Below are 23,512 nucleotides of genomic sequence, written 5' to 3' on the forward strand. Positions count from 1 at the left end.
CCAATTTGAAACCATCTCTTTTTACCCACATAGATGCATCCTAAGAAAAGCAAAATGAAGTATGTATTTTTTTTGAAATCTAGTTGGTTTTATTTCTATTGTAATAGAATCACAGACTGAGATTTCTTTAAATTTTGGTGTCATTTTAGTACTTCTGTTTTGGGCTGTCTTACTTGTGACCCTCAAAGAGATTTATGGATAGCATTGATAGATGCTAAGTCTTAATACACAGGCCCCCAAAATACGTTTATCAGAGGCTTGGTGTCACACAAATGACAGACTAACCATTTCTATTTAACTGACTTCTCCTGACCTGCACTGCTCCTTGCTTTATCTGAGCTATGAGTTGGTAATTAGTAACTGCATGGTAGAACCCCATTCTCAGCATTTAAACTGTCTCTTTACTTTGTGACTGCTTCCAGTCCATTTCAGGGCAGTTAATCCATTTGATTATTGACCCAGTTAATAGTCAGTAGACTCCACTTCACTACTGACTTTGCCCTGAAGTATTGCAAACATTCCTACAGTCAGGAACAACAGACAGGATACCTAAGAAGCTGCCAGGAGTGCTTCAGCTTGTGTCAGAGAGAATTAATCTGTTAACTATGAGAAACTTCTAATCTGTTTCAGCATGGTGACAAGCAGATGAATAAACTCTCCAAAGAAAGTGACTTAACCCACCTGCTTGTCTTTGCCCACAAATAATTGCAATTAGTTACAGCTACTAACCGTGTAAGTTACTGTTCTTCAGCTGTTATTTCTGTCTTTGTTGCTGTTTAATTCATTATCTGGGAAATTCTCATCCCATGTGTCCAGGACTGAGATGCTGGTTGTCTGTCTCTACATCTACAAGCTACAAGGTCTCAGTCTTACAACTAGAGTCCCCATCCCTGTCTTCAGCCATGGTACACTTAATGACACTTAACTTACTTGTAGCACATACTAGTGTGATTTGTAAATAGTTGGTATGTTCTAATAGAAGGCAGAATAGCCTTTGTAGTACAGCTCCAGATACTGTGATGAATGGAGCCTGGATCTAGAGTGAATAGCATGGCTTTATTTAAAAACAAACAGACAAAACCCAACACTAAGCCACAATGTGTATCTCTTGAGTAGGCAATGAATGTGGCATCCTCATGAACCGTATTAAAGCCTGCAAGATACAAGGAATAGAATATCATATAGACTGTGTCTCATTTTTTTAAAAAACACATTTCATTTTAGCTAGTGCTGTTTAGAAAACAGTTGCTCTAACTGCAGGGAGATCAGAAAACTAAACAGGAAGCGTCCCTGACGCTGCTTCAGATGTCTGACTTCTACCCAGAGTGAACCCATGTGCTCTACAAGAAGCAGGAACAGCTAGCCGATTAATCCACAGGCAAGAAGAGCCTGCTCTGGGAAGATCGGGTTGCAGTCCTGCCTTTGAAGCTTTACACCACACCCCTGCAACGTGAATTACTAGGGGAGGATCATATTCAGCACTGATTCAGGAATTCCTTCTTTCTTCAAGAACTGTTGCTAGGAGTTTGGTAAGTACTTTGTAACAGACTTTCAGTTTTACATGAGAGATATCTTTTTTTTCTTTGGCTGTCAGAAAGGAGTTATCTACTGCTATGTTTTCTTTAGAATGGGTAGATGGAGTAGTCAGATGTTTAGATTCAAAGTCCAGCAATGAGTGCTGCAAAAAGGGAGACACTTTTTCTCTGTAAATCTGAAACAGTAGGACAGTGAATATACTTTAATGATTAGGAATAACACCTAATACAACTAATTGGTTGTCAGAATCTCAGACTAAGGTATTTAGAGCTCCAAGACAGTCCCTTGAAAAAAAGCCATCCTAAAGGTGAATATGTTAATTTTGAACAATAGCTGGAGTTTGAAAACAAGCTCTTTTTAAAAAAAAACAATTTCTCCATTACAGTAACTCCAAGGGAGGCTTGATTCAGGCACAGTGGTCTGCCAGGCTATTTCAAATCCTGCTAAAGTATGTAACATTTGAGGCAATTAATATTTTGAGAAATACAGAACATTTTAGGAAAATCAAATTAAGCTAAGGCTACTATAAGTGAATTGTACTCACAATCTATATTGAAATTCTCAAGAAACAAAAACCCCTAGAACAATGAGGAGGGTTGTGAATGAGGCTTACAGCGCTGCCAATGTAACAAACACACCACCCCCACCCACTCTGAAACCCCAGAATATTATTGGTGTTTTGGTAATATTTTACTTGGAAGGATTGACATAAACTTCATTTTTAGTAACTATGTAATGAAAAACAGTGATACAAGCCTGTATTCTTTTAAAAAAGTTTGCTAAAAGGTAAATAACTGTTTTAGAAAACCTAAATACAACTTAAATGAGGAAAAGGAGCATAACAATGGGAAAAGCGGAGTAGGGAGAACAATAACAATTTGGATGGAGGCAGTATGTAGAAGGTCAATGTGACTCAGTACTCTATAAATTAGTCATCAAAGTACTTCATGGAAAACATGTAAAGATATAAACCTTCCTTCCTGAATGTCTTATGGACAGATGCAAAGACAGGAAGTCCAGCTGACAGTATAGATAGGAACGGCAAAGGCATGCTGTAGGAATTGCTAGGCACTTACTTGGGAAAAATTGTCAGCCTTTTCCCTTTGTAATCTTCTGCTCATTATTTAATTCTGTTAGGAGAGAGTTTGTGATTGTCTCTGAAGACAGCAAGTATCCATATCCACAGTAAATTTATTTTTTAAGGTGAATTTGAGAATTGTAATCAAGTTTACTTTGTGTGTAATGCACACAGAGCAATGTTGAGGAGGTTACGATGATTAAAACACATTCTACTGTGGCCTTTTCACCTGTCAGTGTGTCTCACATGAAAGGGTTCATTAAAAAGTAGTTATATGGGCAATAACTTGATAAATCTATTTCTTGAAATTTTTGTAACTTTTATGCTGGAGAATTTCCAGTGTGCTTCAAACTAACGTTCAGTAACCTGTGTGTTTATGCTTATGTTGTGCATTGCATAGTTTGTAATCTGTAGATTTAATGTGTTTCAGCTGTCCGGTGTAGTTATATGACCTTTAAAGTGCATTTAGCCTTTTAGTGGAGTGCCTGCATTTAATAATACTGCTAATGAAACTCATTTGTTACTCATCTATCTAATATTCTAAATGCAGAATAACTGTAAGTTGAAGTTTCATAATTATCTTGACTCAAGCCAGATAGAGCAATTAATGGCATTGAATTTATCTATCCTTAATCTCATCAGAGAGTTAATTTTGAAAGTCAAATGGTAAAAACTTCTAAATTATCGGTATCTGTTTTAGGGTTCAGTGACAAATCTAAAGGACAATCAGGGAGAGAGTACAAAAGGAAGCAGATTTTCTGTCAGAGAGGAAATGTTAAGATTGGGGGGAAAAGTGGTCCAAGATATAGTGAGCCTAGGACAAAACAAAGGTGTAAAAGAACAAGCTTCCTACCAGGCTTTCGGAGAATGTGTCCAGAGCCTTTAGTTAATTTGAATTCTCACCTCTGGCTAGACCAAACCCACAGTTAGAGAAGGAGAGTTACTGGATTCCAGACCTAGCTTCCAGGACTGTTTATATGTTTCTCCAATAACCTTTCCAAGTAAAGTGCATGAGCAGGAGCAGATACCAGCACTCAGATTGTCTGTTCTCCAGTACAGGGGTACCAATAGCCTTCATGCTATTCTTCTGACTTTGTGGATTTGAATTACTTTTAAGGCAGAGAACACAGATTGCTCTCTCAGGTATATCAATGGGATTAGGATTGTTTCTGGAAGCATGAATATTAAATCTCCTCTGGGAAAAAGGAGACATTGACACTGTCTTGCACATTCTTGGAAGCTGCCTAGCATCTACATTTACTTCAAAAAGGTGATTCTGGCAGTAACTCTCTTCTGCATTTTAAAATTAGGTAGCAGCTGCTTGAAATGCTTTGTAACTATTGTGGTTTTGTTGGTATGCATTCAGTATGTTCTGAGAATGTCTGCCAGAGGCAGTCAGAGCATGTGTACAGGAACAAGAAAATAAATTTTAAAGTAAAAAACTAGTAAAACAACAGTAAAGCTTAGGAGCCTCAAGAACTTATATCCCACAATTTCAGAGCAAACTGTTCAAAATCTAGTTCCAGTACTTTCTGTTGCTCTTTGTTTGGGCTACATTGCAAACAGTTATATTTTCTCTCCAAAAACTACAAGCTGATGGGAGTCTTCATATCTAAAGCTCCTCTTCACACTGAAACCAGGGAGGACTGTCTTAAAAAAAAGAGACAAATTACCTACTTCTGTGTGTTTCTTTTAGGAAACTCTTTTTACATTGCAGTAGGGACAGAGTACCCCAATGGAAAGAATGAAACAAAACCATATGGAGAATTGTATAATTCCTTTCCTCTCATAGTTATTTCACAGCAAAATAGACTTATTTTTAGTCCTTTTAATTTTCTCTCACAACTCCTTTGTTTGGTTTCCTTAATTATTTCTGGTTGCCGTTAATACAGCTGTTCATTTTCCATCCTTAGTATTGTTTCCGTCTTCCCTGATGTGTGCTGTTCACAACTGAATATACCTCTGAAATTAGCTGGATGATTTGATTTACTGCTTAGTGAAAAACCGAAACTAAGCTTTTGAACATGCTGACCCAGGATATGATCTGGGCGCAAGATAGTTCAACCTTCCTCCAGAAAACTGAATGTTCCAAAAGAACTGGTTTTAAAACAATTATAATGAAAATAGCTATTGCAGCAAGTAAATCAGAAATACAAGTATTATATGAAGGAAATACTTAGTTGGTACAGTTTTTATGAACTTCACAGAAATTAGCATTTTCTGTAAACATTTTCCTCCTTGACTTTTTCCTCTGTATTTGTACAGTCTCTAACATAATGAGGTTCTGCACAACGATTTATGCTTTCATAGGTCAGAGAAAAGGTAGTGCAGAAAGATGAGGCTGAAGTTTTCTGTGCTCTGAGACTCATCTGATGAATGCTTTAGGTCCATGGAAGCTGGCACTGCCACCAGAGTAAGCAGCATGATCTATGGTGGGAGATGAAGGGAATACAGCCCTTTCTTTTCTATGGCTGTGTTATTTTATGTTGGTTTTAAGCAATTGCAGGGTGATAATCTGAAGCAGTCTGAATCTGGGGGTATTCCCACTGATGGCAATTACAGCATTTCTAACCGGCGTGATGATCCAAGGCTCAAACATCTATTGCAGTAAAAATGTATGTGGTGTCTCCAGCTGAAAGATAGACAGGGTGATCTAAACTTGCCTGACAAGGCAAGGCAACTTGTATTTTGACCCTTGGTATGTGTGCAAAATGTGATCAATGTCATGATGACGTTCCAAAGGTTAACAGGTATGCTCAGAATCAGTCACGAGAGACATCAGTGTGGCAGGTAGTTCCCTCCTGTGCTTGCCTGTTGTATTTTCAGCAATTGACAGCTTCACTTTAGTGAAATCAAGTAGTTGTGTTTCTGTAGCATGTACAATGTAAAATTACACATAAATGAGTTGTTAATGAATATACAGCACTGAAATTACTCTCTCCATTAGAAAAGAAGGTTGTGGTAAGTTAGCTGACCTCTAAATACATGATTATTTATCAATAAGCACAGTTGTGATTTGAAAACATGCTCTATACTTTTCCAGTCCAAGTTGCTAGGAAAAAAACAGGCTAAAGGCTTTAGAATGCTGATGTTGGGACTGATACACTGTGTCCCTAAAACCCTAACTAATATCGCTGCTTATCTGTTTTGCTAGTAGCTTTTGTGCTCTGAGAGTACCTATTATTAGGATGCTGAAGGCATTCCCTATTTAGGAGTAGGACTAAATGACCAATATTTTTGTTACAAAGATGTAGTTTCTTTCCAAGTAGTACAGGTTTGAGTGTGCTAGGTTTGGTGGTTTGTTTTTTAAGATTTATGAAATTATGGAAACTAGTGATTTAGTTTAGTCTACATTTAAAAATATTTTGTTAGGAGCAAAAGAGTATTTCCTTTCCCTATTAGGCTGTATATGTGGAGTGGAGATTTACCTCAGATTGTCACGTTGGATAGATGCAGTTGCCATGTTTAAATAAATAACTGGCTTATTTCCTTATTTCTGTTTGAATCGATCTTCTGTGAGGTGAAACCTGAAATTTAAATGATGTTCTCAATATGTCCTTTATGATAAGCTCATAATGTTGGATCCTGTGCCATGTGTTTTCTTTTGGTTTTTTTTTTCCCTGTGACTAGTAGAAGTAGCAACAAAATCATCAGTCATTCATTATAAAGGTATCACTAGTAGTTATATGATTTGATGAAGGTAAATCCAGCGTTCCTGCAAAAAGTACAGCTATTTTAAAAAATTACTCTTAATTTCAAGATGATGTTTCACTTAGACTGTTGCATCAGGTGTACTGCACTGCATGACCAGGGAGCTACAAAAATTACTTGCAGGCCACTATTGCCAAGGCATACTCTCACCATCTCTCTGCATCCCAGAATATATCCAGTTTCCAGCTCTTGCGTGATGGGTATCATGGATGTGAGGCCCTGACTGAGCTAGGTAAGAAGAACTCAATGGTGGCGGAAATTAGGATCTGGAGCTGTGTCACAAGAGAAGTTGAGTGGAGGTAGGATGGCAAAAGTACCTGATCCCAGGTGTGAGCTGACTAGGAGAAGGGAATAAATAGGTCCTGGAGCTAAGCTGGGAAAATGAAAAACAGTTTTAAAGCACAAGTGAAAGAAGTTGATAAAGGAAAGTGAAAAGGCAAGAAAAGTCTATAGTTATGTGAAAAAAGAAAGGTGTTCTTGTGATAGGCTTACTAATTTGGGGGTTTTTTTTGTGTTTCACTTTCAAAACACAGCATGGTGTTTTTTTCAATTAATGTATCAGTTGTGTTTGTAAAGCAGCATTTACAACCTTAATAAAACCAGAACCGATGCAGGAGTTAAAATCTGAAACAGTGACATCAGGTCATAAAACTTTTTAGCATTACAGCTAATGAAGACCTTTGTTTTTCTAAATTTTTACTTTACTGTCCAATTTTCACTTCACTTCCCAGTTTTCACTTGGGAATTTAAGAGACTGGAATAGTGCAGCAGCAAGCCAACATTTATGTTAAATGGTGAGAGGTAAGTAACCAACTAAAACTCTCTTTTATAACAAGAAGGGATGTTGAAGTTCTTGGAGGAATCTGATGGACTCTCTGGTCTCAGGACTGATACAGACTATTAGGGCTGCTACTGTAGGGGACAGGAAGAAGAGAAGTTGGGGGTGGGAGCGGGATTTCGATAGCTCGTGCTTTAAATCAGTGATGTTTGTGTGCTGAGGATCCACAGTGGGCCGCCTTCCTTCTTATGGTGTTACTGTGACCCTGCAAGGTTTTGCTCTGGCAGAAGCCAGTTTAAATGACAGACCAGCACTGACTCTGGGCCTTAAAAAGCTAAGGCATGTAGCATCATTCTTTGTTCAGTTTACATCAGAGCCGAGGTGATAGAAATCATACTTATTTCATTCTTCATACTGACTCTGGAGTAAATGAGAAGGCATGATACTTCAAACAGCTGTAAAATAACACATGTAATGAAATACTTTTTAAGGGAACTCACTGACTTTGCCAGCTGGGAGACAATGCTACAGGTACGTTTCAGTAAATTTGTGTCATACAAGTATCCTAGTAAGTAGTACAAGATATCATAGGGCAAATATAATGTTTCTGAAGTATAGTGAACTGAAAAAGGTCTGCTTTTATATCAGAGGTGCTGTAATCCGTCTAATTAGACCTTTTTATCTTTAATTTTAGGCTGTGTTAAACTCAGCCTCTGAGTGTGCACATCCTATCTCCTGCTGTTCATTCCTCTGTTAACTTATATCCTTTGTCTTTCTTGTGTGCATGTGTGTGCACTTCCATTTCCTGGGCTGTCAGTGTGAATGAGTCACTTGTACAGTGTCACTTGTACAAAGTCACTTTATGCCATTTTCTAAAGCTGTCTGTTTTGGCTACTACCGGAAATGCTGGCTTTTATGTTGCTTTTTCCAGTTAGCTAGTTAGAGATAAATAACATGATAAAGAAATGCTTTCTTCTAAACATTCTGGTAACTATAGAAATTGGTGTTGAAGGGACTGGTAAGTACAAAAAAAACCCCAAAACCACCAAACAAAAAAGTTAAATATTTATATATATACACACACACATAAAAGATCTGGCTCCAGAGACTGGGCTGCAAACTGCATGGAGAACACACTGAGTTTTATACATGTCTATCTGTAGCAAAAAAAAAATGATCTTGAGAGGTTTCTTGTATTTCTGTGTTTAGGTGGCAGGATAGAAAAGGCCCAAGTTATAAGAGCAGGTAATAAGGATTTGTTATTGGGAACTTCTTTGATAGCTTGTGGTCTGCCTTGCCTATCTATATTCCAGCTTGAGGGAACCTAATAGCATTATTCACAAATGACAGTATTTAATTAAACCTGTAAATAAATCAGTGCCAATTATTACCCATAGACCTTTGATGTCCTTTGTCAAGTAATTCAGATGTTGTCTGTTATAGATATAAAAATGTGTTGTTCAAAAGGTAGGTAGTTTGGGAGCAGTAGAGTTCCAGTTCATAAGGAAATGTCTTAGGAAGTTATGAAATTTGCATTAATGACACTTTGACGTAAAGAAAAGCCAATATTAATGCTGGACTGATTCCTGGCTGTCCTAAATTAGGACCTTTGTGGAGTAAGGGGCTATATTTCCTCCCAGAGGTTTTCAGAATTTGACCTAAATAAATCAGACTGTTTAACATGACTTATTTAAACTCAAAATATTTCCTATCTTTCCCATGACAGAGTCTCCTTCACAAACGTACACAATTTGATCTCTTACTGAGCCAAACATCATAGATGAAGTATCTTGAATTGTGCTTTCAATATAAATACAGTAAAAATAAACAGAATATATTAAAAAAAAAAAGAAATAAAATCAATGTCAGAAGAGGCTTACAGCTTTAAGTTTTTGTTACTGAGCAGCTGAACATTGAATTGGAAAACTTGGACTTTTCTAGAGGGTTTCGTTTTTTTAATTGAAAAAACAGTGCAAATTTCACTTTGATCGTAGATTTCACTCTTCCTTTAGGAATTATAAGAAATAAACTACAGAAGGATTTAAGCATTTCAGTACTAAAACCTTCACCCCCCTCATCCCACCTCCACCCATACCTGACACAATGTTCTAGGAATGTGTGACCTTAGGGAAAGGTTAGCAAGAAGATAAAGGAGATAGTGTTTGGTCAGTAGAATTTGCAGTAAGGCAGATAGGCAGTTATACAGCCTAAATTTTTCCTCTTAGGAAATTGCCCAAGCATCAAGAAGCCCTACTTTTGACAAGGTACTCTTTTGAGGGAAATGTAGGTGTTCAGTGGAAGAACAGAAATACTGTAGATTTTTGTTCTCTGTACAAATGCACTAATTTATCCTCATAATGTCACAGTGGCAATTACATATGGTAGCTCATGATATACAAAATTCTATTTTCATACGAAAAAGAGAAACTTACTGAAGTTTTCCATTTCCGGCTGATTGTTCCCTATATTTTTATTCTACTTGGGAACAAGGTTTTGGAACTATTTGATGACTGAGTAAAAATGGATTACTACATTTTGCAGTCTAAATCTATACTCTGTAGATTCCTGGAAGATGGAATTGAGGCCTCAGCTTGGGGTCATCCAAAAGCAAATTTAAGTAGAGTTTTCCTGAACTAGTAAAAGTTTTGCTGTCATGTTTGGAAAAACTCGAATATGGAAAAGAAGAACCCAGGAGCAAACTTGGAATTAATCCATGAGCATCTGAGGTTGTGGATAATTTGCAAGTTCCTTTATGAAGGGTCACAACTATACCAATGATTACAAATTAAAACTTCTAAGGAAAACAATGCATATTTCCCCTTTTTGAGACATCTTTGCTTGCTAGTGTTTTCTGATGTACCATAGTAATGATTTATTCTAACTTCATTGACAGAGAAAAGTTTAATCTGTTAAAGATGACTTCTATTAATGTCACCTGCTACTTCAGCATCATGTCTTTAGCCTTTCTGCTATAAAGCTGTATCCTAAGCACAGTGACATGTCATCTACTCCCATAGCCTGTCCTGCCCTCACTGTTTTAGGTGATGCAGACATACTATCTTCACAGGCATGTTAACAAAACCACTAAAGACAAAACAGTGTCTGAAGGCTAGGAACGTCCTAGTCCTTAGATCTTTAATTTCCATTAAATTAATATTAATTAACTTAGCCAAAGCTTAGTATTGTACTTTAAGAAAAGAGGGTATCTATTGGGAATCTATCTGTTGGTAGCTAAAGGAGATACTGAGTCTGTTGTCTAATTAAAACCCTTACGGAACTTGTAGTTAGTTGGAAAATATGTATTTCTAAAAAAGTTAAAACAAAACTTTTCTAGAGGTAATCTCATATGTGCATGCATAACCTCATCTTTGGCAACTTGAATGTGCCGGCTGCCATGGAATAAAAGTTTTCTTTGTGGAATGACTATGGTTGTACTGGTTCTATGCGAAAAATAATAGCTCTGCACTTCAGTGAGGTATTTAATATTAAAGGGATCTACAAGATACAAAATATTTCTTAAAGCATCGAAGCCCATGCTGCAAAAAATCCAGACTCTGGTGAAATGCAACTTACACAGAAGTCTGGGAACTTGGTAACTATAAATTGATGAAATATTTGTTAAAAATAGAAGCCTATGCTTGTGGAAATGAATCTAGGATCTGCAGACAGAGTGAAACTTATTTGGAAGGATTGGACATGCCAGCCAATTATACAATGTGTCAAACTGATCAGGACATTAAGAGTATGAAGTGTTAGATTTTAATCATTTATGTGTTCTGGGAGGTGATTTCGATTGTGGCTTGAAAGTAAAGCAATGCCTCTGATCTGTACTGAAGATGGGATAGGAGACTTGAAATCAGCTGAGCATAACTATAAATCCTGTCTTGTTTTTCGTTGTGCTAACAATATAATTATATTAACATAGCTCACATTATTTCCAAAGCTTCCAGTTTGTATAGCTACCTACATGTGACCATGAGCTACCCTGCTAATGACTTTTGAAGAGCATTCAAAGAATTTGATTAAAGTGTATATTGTCATTTATATGTTATACAGGAAAGATGAAAGGAAGAAAGAAGGGATGTTCCTTACCTTTAACCTTTATCTTGCTCTTCGTCTGTATCACTGGGCATGCAACTCCTGACTTAGATGATGGCGAAGAGGATGTTCTGGGTAAGAGGTTACAAAACGACACAAAACTATCTCAAACAACAAGAACTGCTATGTTAAAATGCACTGTAGATGCAATTCCATAGTTGAGATTTTTCTGGGAAACTTCTGAAACTGGAACTAAGCTACAAGGTTACTAAGCACTGGTTCCTAACTAACAGGGCAATGCTTAGAATTTTGCCTTCTCTAATGGCTTTTGTTTCCCATGATTTTTGGACCTTATAATCCTAACCAAACATTATGTTAGATATCAAGATTATTCCCTTAAAGCTCTTTACGACCTGTGGAAAAGTTCAATGTTTGCAAAAAGAACATGCAGCTGGTAAACTCAGGTTTTATCTCCCCATGCAAATGGAGCAGAAACATGATTAATAACATTGTAGACTCATGTTAACTCTCCTGTGCACAGCTCAAGTCACATTTAATTTACAAAGTTTGGTCTAATGATGATGCAACTACTACCCTAGTTGTTTTTCTGGGCCTTGAAGAAGCTCTTTGTATAGCCCTAAGTGACTTGAGAGTGCTGGATAAGTAAAACCTCATCAGTTAGAGATTTTTGTTAATAAAAATAATGTCAGAAGTGTGACTGTTAGAACTGGGGAGGTTCTCGGATTCTTACCATTGTAAGATCATTGCTTACTTTAACTTCATTGAAATTAAGTGAGGTGGATCAAACTTCTATACTGGATATTGTTGTGAAAGATCTTTTAATTTCCTCCCAGAAAATTCTGAGGCAACAGATGAGGGAAAAGTACACTTTTTGTGCTGTACTAAAATATTATTCTCTCCTCTGAACAATTATTTAAAATTGTGATGTCTGTCTTAAGCTACAGAGAACTACACAGTGGATACTTTTCCCATTTGAAAAGTCTGATTTTGAAGCCTAGCTGGGAATGCAGCTAAGAGAAAACTTTTAGTGATGTTGGCACTCTACTTGATCTGTCTATGTCTTGTCTGATTTTTCATCCAGATTATTTCTTTATATCAGACTTTTGCATCACTGTTCCTTGAGACAAAAATATTAATTGTGCATAATCATGGCTATACTACAAATGAAACTAGTGCTCTAGGACTGTCACAATTAGTCACTACAATTTAAGATGCACACTGTTCCACATTAAGTGTATGCTGAACATAGTTATGTAGTCGAGACTGCTTCATACAGAATAAATTTGTTTCTCTTTAATATTTCAATGAAATTACATATTTCATTTATGTACTTCTCTCTGAAGTATATAAATGCCCTTCTTGTTTGAGGGCAAAGTCATGTTTATCTTCACTCTGCCCTGCAACTATTAGTTTTATAAAAATCCTTAGTCTGCTTGAAGTTCATGAAGACCAAATTGTCTTGCTTGTTAAAATAACACTTCACCACCAGAACAAGGAATCTACTGGATTCATATTTTTCCTCTATTTACTTTGTTTGTAAAAGACAATAAGAAGATAATCCTAAGGAAATTAATCGGCATTATTTTATCTCTGGTTATTTTATAACCAGTTATTTAAGATTGTGCAACCAGTAACTGATTTAGGATGAGGAACAGTTCTGAACTTTTGGGCTTGTATGCCAAAGTAAAAAACAACCAAAAGTGATGCTTAGAAATTAAACTAGGACTCTGTTTTTGTGACAACTGAAGACTTGCTTGGAGTGTTTACAAAAAAATTGTTGTTGCAGTACTCTTTTTCTATAAAACGATTAGGTAGTTGGTAATTAAAATCATATTTGTGGTTTCTTAAGAGTGAAATTCTGATCTCTGTTGAATTACAGTGAATAACAGTAGAAATTCTGTAGGCTGTGATTTCACTAATAGCATTTATTTTCTGAGTTAGATGGTTATAAAATATTGACATACTTCAACTTAGAATTCAATTAGTTTCACATATTAAAGGATAAAATAGGTTGTATGCATCCATTATTTATAATATCATACTTTTTGATCACATTGGGTACAAACGCTTTGTGAATTTGAGGGTTTTTTTGTCTATTAGTATTTAAATTACAGCAATAATTAAGGTTGCAAGTCAAGTCCAGTGGAATAAAAAAGGATTCTCAATTTGTTCTCTTCTGGCAAAACCTGTAATTCTTTCCACCAATAAGTAAGGTTAATAACAAAAATAAAAGATGTAAAATCACTAGTTTGTATATTGTTCAATAATACCATATGTGGTTGGGAGCACTTTAGTTGATGTTCCAAAGCCTGAAGAAAATGACTCACAAGTTCAATATGCTTCTTACTTGACTGTGAAAATTTATCAAGAATAAATGTGACCGCTTAAAGAAAGGGTAGGAAACACATGGGTAGGAAGAGCACTGAACAGCGTGTGGGTGGGAAGCTGTCAAACTGACAAAGACGGAGAGAGAAGAAACAGCTATTCATTAGTGACAAGGTGCTTAGTATTGATATCACTTATCAAAGAGAGACACTTACAAGAAAGCCTGCAAAAATGACAGCATATCTTTATAATTGAGGATAACCACAGAAACTCTTATAAGGTTGAGAATCCATAACCTAAGCTAACAAAACCAGAAAGTATTTTATACAAAAAGTCAGAAATATTACAGTTTTACTTCTTCCCATTTAATTTATATAGTTCTGTTCTGAAAAGCAGCTCTACAATAATACTGTTGTCTTTCATATTTAGTGTGCTGTAGCTATAATACAGAAACTAGTTCACTTTCTAATTAAAAGGATGTATTTTTAACAACCAGCCCTGCAGATTATTCCTAAAAGTCTGAAAGTCATATTATGCTTACAGCCTGGGGAAAAAAGTATTGGTTTTACTTGTATTAGCGTAAGAGGATTAGACACATTATTCACCACTTCTGGTTTTGTAATATTAGACTGCTTACTGGTAAAGCGGTAACAGTGCTGTGCACTGATCATGTAAGGTCCAAGTGCTCAGGGCTACAGCATGACTAACTGGAGGTTATTAGAAGTCTCAATGAAATTTCTGCGTTAGTTAATAGTAGCTCTTCATGTGTTAAATACAGTGCCTTGAGTTGCGGAAGTTGCCATGTAAATGACAGCAAATGTGAGAATGTCTGTGCTGTGTAGAAACAGTCTTGGCTAGTATCCTGTTTCTGACAGCTGCCAAAAGTAGGAAAACAGAAGGAATGGAGGAAGAAAGTAGTGACATAAAATATCTGCACTAAACTCATGCTCATTGTGAGCCATTTCATCAGCATTACTTTGGACTTACCACAAGACTATGGGGTGGAAAGATTGTTAAGACAGAGCAGCGGACAATTAGCGCCTTCTGTTATGAAAACATATGTAGCTGATGTAATGGAGTCATTGTATTAAAAAGTTGAAGAGCGTGAGGAGAGGGAGGAGAGGAGGTTTTGTTTTGCTTTATTTTGGTTTTAGTATGGTGAGTAATAACTTTTGTGTGACAGGGAGCATCAGCTCTAACCATTACTTGATGTATTTCTGTCAAAACAAACTCAGTGTTATTGGTCTAGGGTAGTACAGTCCTGTAATTCTGTAGACTAAATTTCTTTGGACCAGATGCCTAAATTCAATGAGTAATAAATATCCAACTTGGTCAGGTCCAATGTGGAAGATTAAACTCATTTGCTTTTTAAAATGACAAATGCAACATGCTATACATAAGAAGGAGAACTGATGCATTTATAAATATGAGGTAGAAAATAACTGTTGAAGCACCAGTATAACAGGGTTATAGTTACTAGGAAGTAAAAGCAAGTTGCAGAGCATTACAAAAATAATGCAATATTCTAAAAAAAGGCAAGTAATTCTGTGTTGTATTAAGCAAAAAAAAAAAAAAAAACGCAAAAAAAAAAAGGATAATTATTCCACTCTATTTGGCACCAGTAATGCCTCAGGTAAAGGATTCTGTTCAGCTCTGAGCAGCGTACCTTTACAGTAATTCAGATCAATATGAAGAGATCCAAATGAGAGTTGAAAAAGGGTTAGAAAGCAAGGATAATAAAAAGATTGGAAGAAAGGAGTTTATTTAGTATAGAAATAATTAAAAGGAGACTAAAGCTATCAGAAAGAAAGTAGAGCAGAAGTGGCCTACTGAAATGATGCAGTAAGTGCTAGGGGACTACTGCACTACAAAGGCTTCAAGCAGCCTAGGAAGGAGCTGAACCTGCAGACCCCAAAGTAAAGGTTGAGAGTGCAGGAAGCCACTTTCTGTCCTGCATCAGTGTTGAATTGCAAGACACGAACGTTAGATTAGAAAATCAAAACAAATTTGCTATATATATGGTTTTAAATTATTCTGTCTGTGCACTGAAGGAAGTACAAAATAAATAATATGTAATAAAGAATATTTAGGCTGTATATTATAAAAAAGGCTTGTCTTGCAAGAAGGGCAGTGAAATCCTGGAACTGACTGCTTCAGGTTGCTAGGAACTGACTGACTGCTGGGAATTTTACTTCACTGGAGTTTTTTTAAGAACAATTTGGACAGCTGTCAGAAAAGGTCTCAAGGTATTTATCCCATAGAAATATGCCAAAATTTGAATAAGAAACTCCATGAAAGTTTGTTCCAACTTCCTTTCCACATTTCTATTGAAGAATATTCACTGACCTTCCAGACAGATACTGTCTCTAAATGTTATAGCCTGTGTTCTTCACACGGGACCCAAAATGTAGTAGGAACAATTTCTTCTACTGTTCAAGAGCAGAGGAGAAGGTCTTATACTAGAGAATTGATTTTCTCAGGGTATATTCCATGTGCAACATGAGTACAGGCAGATTTGTATGCATGCAGATCTACGGGCCAAACGTGCTTGCCTTCTCGTCTACTGCTCTAACCTGAGAAGGAGAGCTAATTTTATATCAGCTGTGTGGGTTAAGTGTTCCCAGGTGTAAAATAATGGGGAAGAGTTCTTTCACTGTTCCCAGACACAAGAATGATTCAGTTCCCATGAATCCCTTTGAGACTTCTTTTTTCGAGTCACTTGGTTATTGTTCAGAGTTGGAGGGTTTGGCCCCTGGGGGTTTCACAGGGTACAGATTTTAGTCAAAGAATGGTAACTTTCTAACACTCCTAAGAAAATAAATGTCTGATTGCCAAAAAGCGTGACACAGATAGTCTGTTTGCAGCAGATGTCAGTACATTTGACTGGTAACAGTGTCACTGTGACTGCAGAGGAAAGGCCTTAGGAGGTAAGCAAAACAATGTTCTGTGGGTTTGATGGGAAATAATCAAGGAGTTGAGACCAGAAAGTTCCCAAGATAAACTCTACTGAGCCATTTGCTCATCATCCTTGTGTAGTTTTGCAACTACGCTTGCACACTATTTCTGTTTTCATAGCCCACAACATTCATGTGGCATAATGTAGCAAGCAAAAAACAAGCTGACATAACCTTATGTCTGAAATTCCAGTAGTTAGGAAACCTAGTAAGTTTTCAAAAACTCTTGTAGACTGAACTGGGTCACTGACACAGGTCAAGTAGATCTCATTTCTTGTCTGCCAAGAAAATAACATGTTTTATAAACTAGCTGCCAGTGCTCACCCCAACTGCATCTGAGTTGGATCAGTTTCTGTGGAACTCTGAATGTTTAATTTTACCATTTCAGGAGTTCTTCCAAAAGTTACTGAGAACTTTAATGTTTTGAAGGCATTTTTTCCCCTATTACTGTGTGGGGGAATTCCAAAATTTCATTTTGTGATGCAGTATCCTCTCAACTTTTCAAGTTGAGCCTTTTTAAATCCCTTCCAAAGGATTCCCAGATCTGTTGGAGAAATTTAGACCTTTGAGGTCCAACTTGCAATTTCTTCTGACTTCTAAATCCTAATTCTTCAGGGACTCAGAAAGACTCAGATAAGGAAACTGGCAAGAAACAAAATTCAGAAATCTGTTTTAGAGACTGAATATTGAACGAGAATTTTGGAATTAGCCATCCTAATCTGTATTTTAACATCACATTGTCCATTTTTGGAAGACCTAATTGTGTGCCACAATTTTTGTGTTGATGGTAATTGTGTAATAAAGTTTGTTAATTTTTCAAGGATTTAAATGCTATGAGATAAACTATTTTAGTGCTGAAAATTGTTTCTTTCCTGTAGGTTTAATAGTTATAAGTGGCTGAAATGGAATAAAATTGCTAAACTTCCATTGACCTCAGTATTTATGAGGATTATATCAGCTGTGCATTTAATTTAAAAATAATATAATAAGGGCAATTTTATATGTTAAAATTAGGTATCCACTGAGCAGGTAGGTAGTAGCTATACAGATTTTCTTTTTTCCATGTCATAAAGCCTGATTTTTGTGGATTCTTGTAATTAAAAATGGAAACTTAATCTAGTTACTAGTAGGAAGCTGTGTAAACAGATCATGTAAACTCTTCTCATTCATTTTTTTTTTAAAAAATCCTGTTTGCTGGATGACTGCAAAAAGCATGGATAGATACTTTTCATATACATGTTAAGAGACATCATTGCTCTGGTAAGCTCTGGGAGAATGAATGAATAGAAAATTTCAGGTCTGTTCTTTTGGCTGCTATTGCAAGCATACAAGCTCTGTAAGTCTTTCAAAATCCTCTAGGGTGAAATAGTTCCTTGAAAAAGCAAACCAGGAAAATATATTCAACCATATATTGATAAGGGAACAGTATCACAAACTGCATCATCAGTCAGAATTTCCTTATAGATGTTGACAGTATAAAAGTTTGCTAGTGTTGTTCTTCACGGTATATATCTGATAGTTTCTAGAAAACATTCCCTGACCTAGTAATGTATATTGGAATACATAGAAATGACACGGTTTGAAAAGATACAGTTTCTTTTTGCCTTAACTTTCTAGTTGGGTACTTAGCTCTTGAAAGCTCTAATGTAAGAACAGTGACATCAAATAAAATAAGACAATATGATGACCTTATGATTGTACCAGTAAAGTGTAATCTGATAGGGGAATGGTGCCCTCTGCAGGGCTGCCTTACTTAGTTCTTCCTGCACTGTTCACTACGAGATGTTTTCATGAGCTATGATCACTGTTAGAAATGCATGGACCTGAGCACAAAGAACCCTCTTTCTGCTTTTTTTCATGCAGGAATAGTCATTGTGGTTTTAGGAGCTACTAGGATTTTCTCGATGTATTCGTTGTTCAGAATTTCTCAGTAGCTCCTGTGACTAAGCCACTATTCATAGCTATTTAGAGGTTTATGATGAGGAGTTGAAATTTTTAATGTGAGCTATTTTGATTGAAAATTGAAACCACACATTTGGTTTGATTGAATGGATTTTGTGTTCCAATGCAGATGATGATTTTCTTTTTACGTCTATGGTTATGTGTTCAGAGTGTTACAGACAGATGTTATGCAGTGCCTCTCTAGCAGAAGACACGAGCAATCTCATTTTGAAGTTACACTGTGTAGTGAAGCTAAATAGCTTAATAACAGATATTCTCCTTCTCTATATTACAGGTGCTGCTTTGCCACCACTGAAAGTGGGGCATTCAGTCTGTGCCATGAAAGCAGATGAAGGTCCATGTAAAGCAATCCACATGCGCTATTATTTCAATATTCAAAGCCGTGAGTGTGAAATATTTGAATATGGTGGATGCCACGGGAATGAGAACAACTTTCTAACGCTGGAAGAATGTCAGAGGAAGTGTGTGGTAACAGGCCAGTACCCATTCTCTTATCCTTCTATCAGTTCTTCATTTGCATCTGTTATTTCTCATCAACGAACTGTATGAATTTTGGAAGTAGAAACCCTCTTCAGTGCCTATTAACACAGTAATGTGGTGCCTCTAATTATATTCCCAAATATTACACTAGGCTGTAGTCATCTGAATTATTGTGCATTAATTAAAATAAATTGTGCAAAATAAAAAGTTCAGGATATGGAAAGTGTGAATTTTTTTAGTGGACCTGTGGAATAGAGACACCAGTGCAAGAAAGTTTATTTTCTAGCTAGAGCCCCATTTTAAATGAGTTCTTAAAGGGAAATTGATGTTGAGGCTGGGCTAAGCTGGTGAGCAGTACAGATGTTGTTTATTGCTTTCAGAGTATCTAACATAATTTTTGATCCCAGGTTTCTCCTTCACTTGAGAAGCTGATAGGAGCTGTCCAGAATCTTGGACATTTGCTATGATTCAATGTAATTAGAACTACAGTAGTAAATAATTCTAACTAAAAATGTGAATTATAGCTATTTGTCATAAAAGATCTGTTTTATTGAAACCTCATCAATTAATCGTTAGAGAGCGGAAAAGGAGATGCAAAATATGATACACAGTAGAATATGCAGAAGTGCCTTGTGAATGCTGTTTTTGCTATTAAAAGTGATCCTTGTCATTAACTAAGGCATTCAGGCTTGTGAAAGTAACTAACTCCTGTTCCTCACAGGAGCGTATGAAAGAAGATTCTTAAATTGGAAGTTAATGCCAGTGGAGCTAGAAATTTGAAAAGTTCATATTTTTAGAGACTGAGGGAATTAAAGTCTTATTGAGAATTTCTTCTGGATACCTAATATGGATCTTGCACTCATGGGAATTAGATGGAATGTGTCTGGCTGTGTAAACAGGAAGCGAGAGTGAAGGAGCTACTGAGGGGGGGGGGGGGGGGTAACAGAAATACAAAAAAAATTTCCAGAATAAAAAGCTCATCGGAGGTGTGTGGTAACCCTCAGATAGTATACCAACTATGTGGTTTTTTCCCCAAGTGAATTCTTATGTTGGATGTTCATTTATTTAGACTTTGAGGTAAGACAGAAGGATTAATTCTCAATAGAAAATACTTTTCAGTCACGTATGCCTGACATACACGACACACATGCCCAGAAGCAAAATACGTCATTAAGTGTTACTGAGCTCAAGACAGTGATACTGAGCAATCCTGCAGTAGAGAACAGTTTACAGGTTATTCTGAGAATATGTGACACAATCAGATTGTTAATCTTTCCTGCCTGTTAGATATGTGCCCTGGTAGCACCCTACAACTGTGCAGATCTCTGTAGGTGTCACTTTGTTTGCCCTATTTTCATAATTTATTCCAGCCCTGGGCCTTTCCATAAAACTGGAAACTGCTGGTATGTTATAGGTACTGAGATGCTGGTAATGCTGATGTGCTATAGGTACTGAGTTGCTTTGCAGGATATAAATTTGTACCTTCTAGGATTAGTATAGGTTGCTTTCAAGCACAGCAAGTTTATATATGTTACAAAAAATACTTTGAGAAATTTCAGTTCAGAAAATTGATTCCAGAAGCTCCTTTTTGGATTTTCTGACCCAAACAGACTATATGTATAAGACAACCTCATTTATAGCATTGTGCTTTGTTTGTAATAAATGTAAATGTCTCTATTCCCATCTCCCTTCCCTTCCAGAATTCACATCTATGTAGTATTTAGATCAGGCCTTAAATCTGTTACATTGTCTGTTTCACAACACATCTGTATTTCCTGATAAAAATTACTATGGTTTGTGTCACTAAATTTATTCTAGACATCCAAGTAGGTAACCTCTCTCCCATTCTGCCATTGACAGCTTCCAGCAAGATTCACTAATGAGCCTCAGAGATCAGATGTGCTCCAAGGAAGAAGTGACAAGAGTCAGTCACAGTCTTGCTCTGTTTTCAGGAGTCACATATAAGTAAAAGCAGTGCTAATGATATTAAAATCAGGTATATCTTGAAATGACATCCCATTGAGGAAAAATTATATGGAAATCATAACTCCTTAGTTACTAAAAAACATAATCTAGCATTTCAAGTAAAAAGAAAAAGAAAAAAACATGGCATAGAGAAAAACATCTTCCTGAATAGAAATATCTTGCCCTAAATGCAAGCACACACAAAGTCAGTGAAATTCTGTCCTACTTGAATCTGAAATGGGACTCCAGCCAACTCTTAATGAACTGACCGAGAAGGGAAAGAACATTCATACAAGCAATTCAGTTTCTTTTCATGTTGAAGTCTCAGATACTACTAGAAGTGCAGATTACTAATTTGGTGCTCATATACTGGTATTTGTTTCTCTAAAATTCAGTTAGGATAAAAGCTATTTCCAATATTTTTCTTTTTCCAGACTATACTGTTTTTGTCTTAGATTCTTCACACCTGATTAAAGAGAATACATACAGCAGTAAGATAGAATTAAAGTACTAAGTTTTTAAATAATCATAAGAAACTACTGGATAGGAGCAGATGACAGTTCTTGGCAGAAAATCATACAAAGAAATTCATTACACAGGTAATGGAAGTTCAGGGTTGTGCTTAACCAGTATACAAAACTAACACAAAAATGTTTTGCTCCTTTTCTACCTGTTGTTTTGTTCTTACATTTCTACAAATTGTCTTATCAAAAGTTCTAGCTGTTCATTATGTTTGGGAACTAAACCCTACAATATTTAAGGAGAGCAAATAGCTTTGTGCTGATTATAGCACAGCTTATAAAATCAGTTACAGATTTCAGATTTCTTGTATCAAGGCCTAAGTGATAATTCTGGTATCTCTATATCTGGGTCATTTTCTCCAACCAGAAAATGCCACTTTTGGTGTTTGTCAGTATAGAGGGTAGGGTTGTGGTGCCTGAAGCTTAAAAGGCATGAGTTGGTGTTGCTTCCAATTTGGGCCAAAGGTTGCCACCCACCAAACTGGGTGTAGAAGACTTACATTTGTTGTTTGGTAATCATCACTCCTGTAAAGGTTTATGGCTAAAGAAGCTGATGTCCTTCCTCTACTTGACCCAGACTGGGAAGATTTTTGAGTATTAATTAATACTACTTTTTTCTATATGGTTATCTGGAAGATATATCTATCAGAATTGAAAGATGACATTTTTGTGAGTGTTCAAAACATATTAACATAATTTTAAGGAGTTAAAAATTATTCAAATTGTGGCATTAATATTTTGCATAGTAATCATGTTTGTCTGACAAATGGTCTTTCTAGACTTAAAATTCTTCCTTTGTCATATGACTTCCATGAGTCATAAGTTTGTATAATGGATTTAACTAATGATTTTTTCCCCCCTATGGTTAACCAGCTTAAAAGTTACTTTCTATATTTATTAAATTTTCAACCCAGAAGTTGATGACACTTGCTGCTGAATCCAACAGTTAATACATACATATAAGTTTAAAGAATGAATGTTGGGAATGTCATTCTAAGAGAACAACCTTCCTTAAAATACATTTTCTTCACTTCTACAGTGTTTTGTTTAGAAAATTATGATTAATCTTTTTCAAGATGAAAAGTGGAAAGTTATTTTTCTTGATTAGCATTCAGTGTCAGAAAGACCTGGGATCTAGGATGTGAAGCTAGTGTGTCTTATTCTGTCACCAGGTTGGCTTTTGGTGCTTTACATCTGGTATCTGGCTTTGGGTTTCAGCTGGACCCACAGCATTTTTGCCGTGTTTGGAGCAGCGTTGTCTGCAGGACTGCAGCTGCCAGTATCTCTTCCAAAACATGCAACTTCCTGGTAATTTGGAGTGTTTGTCCTAAATTCCAGTTTAAAGGCTAAGACAGAAGGTAAACTGAAAAAGGTGGGGTTGATAGATACAGAATTTGGAATGAAAGGTGTCAAAAAGTCATGATCAGGTGCGATGAGTGAAGATCGTCAATTATTTCTTCAATCTAATGCTAGTATTTTGACTAATATTGTTATTTTTACTCTGCCATATATGTTGGAGCAGGTCCAAAATCTGGAACAGATTTCCTGGACCACATTCTGTACTGGCATATAATTGGCATAACTCCAACTGAAAGTTATATAAAATGAGAACTGGTTTAGTGTCTACATCTTGGTACTCAGCCCAAGCACAGTGTTTGGTGTATGCATAATAGTGATCCAAGACTCTAAGTATTGAATCTGCTGTGAGGAACTGGAGCAATAAAGGCTTGTTATTTCTGTATTCTCTGAATGAATAACAGCAGATAGAATGTTTTGGTGGCGCACACAGTATGCTGTTGACCATCAGCCATAAAGGAAACTAAGAAGTTAACCTGCTTTTGCCAGTAAAATTCAGTAAACCCCCATATAATTCATTAAGTTCTTTTTGTTAAATCTGGCTCAGTCTGTGCAGTCTTCTTGTATATGGTTATATTTGTCTTACTTAATGTTTCCAGTATTTATTACTGCAGGAAGACCACAATTTAGTAACTGCAGAAATCAGACTGAAAAGAGAATATAAGTGACAGGAAAACACTTAAAACCAAAGAAAAATCAAATTGCTACTCAGGCATTTATCACTGTGAAGAATGTTAAGGTCAAGACTGCTAAAAATAAGCTAAAGGGAAGTTATGTGACATATATA

The 23,512-nt window shown here is 36.3% G+C and overlaps 1 protein-coding gene and 1 long non-coding RNA gene across 7 annotated transcripts in view; one reads left to right on the forward strand and one right to left on the reverse strand.

The window, feature by feature from the left end:
* Nucleotides 1-1,037: 1,037 nt before the first annotated feature.
* Nucleotides 1,038-3,501, reverse strand: LOC119152444. The gene is made up of 2 exons (XR_005105779.1): nt 3,468-3,501; nt 1,038-1,153 (listed from the first exon to the last, which is right to left on the reverse strand). It is a non-coding gene; the product is annotated as an uncharacterized LOC119152444 (long non-coding RNA).
* TFPI (tissue factor pathway inhibitor) overlaps nt 1,323-23,512 on the forward strand; it is a 35,973-nt gene continuing 13,783 nt past the window's right edge. For 3 of the 6 annotated variants that reach the window (XM_037397738.1, XM_037397742.1, XM_037397743.1), the window contains exons 1-5: nt 1,323-1,529; nt 4,925-5,027; nt 7,057-7,126; nt 11,160-11,276; nt 18,678-18,878. In XM_037397738.1, coding sequence (XP_037253635.1) covers nt 7,117-7,126; nt 11,160-11,276; nt 18,678-18,878 — 328 coding nt within the window. In that variant the 5' untranslated portion in view covers nt 1,323-1,529; nt 4,925-5,027; nt 7,057-7,116. The remainder of the gene's footprint in view (nt 1,530-4,924; nt 5,028-7,056; nt 7,127-11,159; nt 11,277-18,677; nt 18,879-23,512) is intronic. The other 3 variants (XM_037397741.1, XM_037397739.1, XM_037397740.1) reach the window with 3 other exon arrangements.

The sequence above is a fragment of the Falco rusticolus genome, chromosome 8, assembly GCF_015220075.1.
Source record: "Falco rusticolus isolate bFalRus1 chromosome 8, bFalRus1.pri, whole genome shotgun sequence".
Classification (NCBI taxonomy): domain Eukaryota; kingdom Metazoa; phylum Chordata; class Aves; order Falconiformes; family Falconidae; genus Falco; species Falco rusticolus.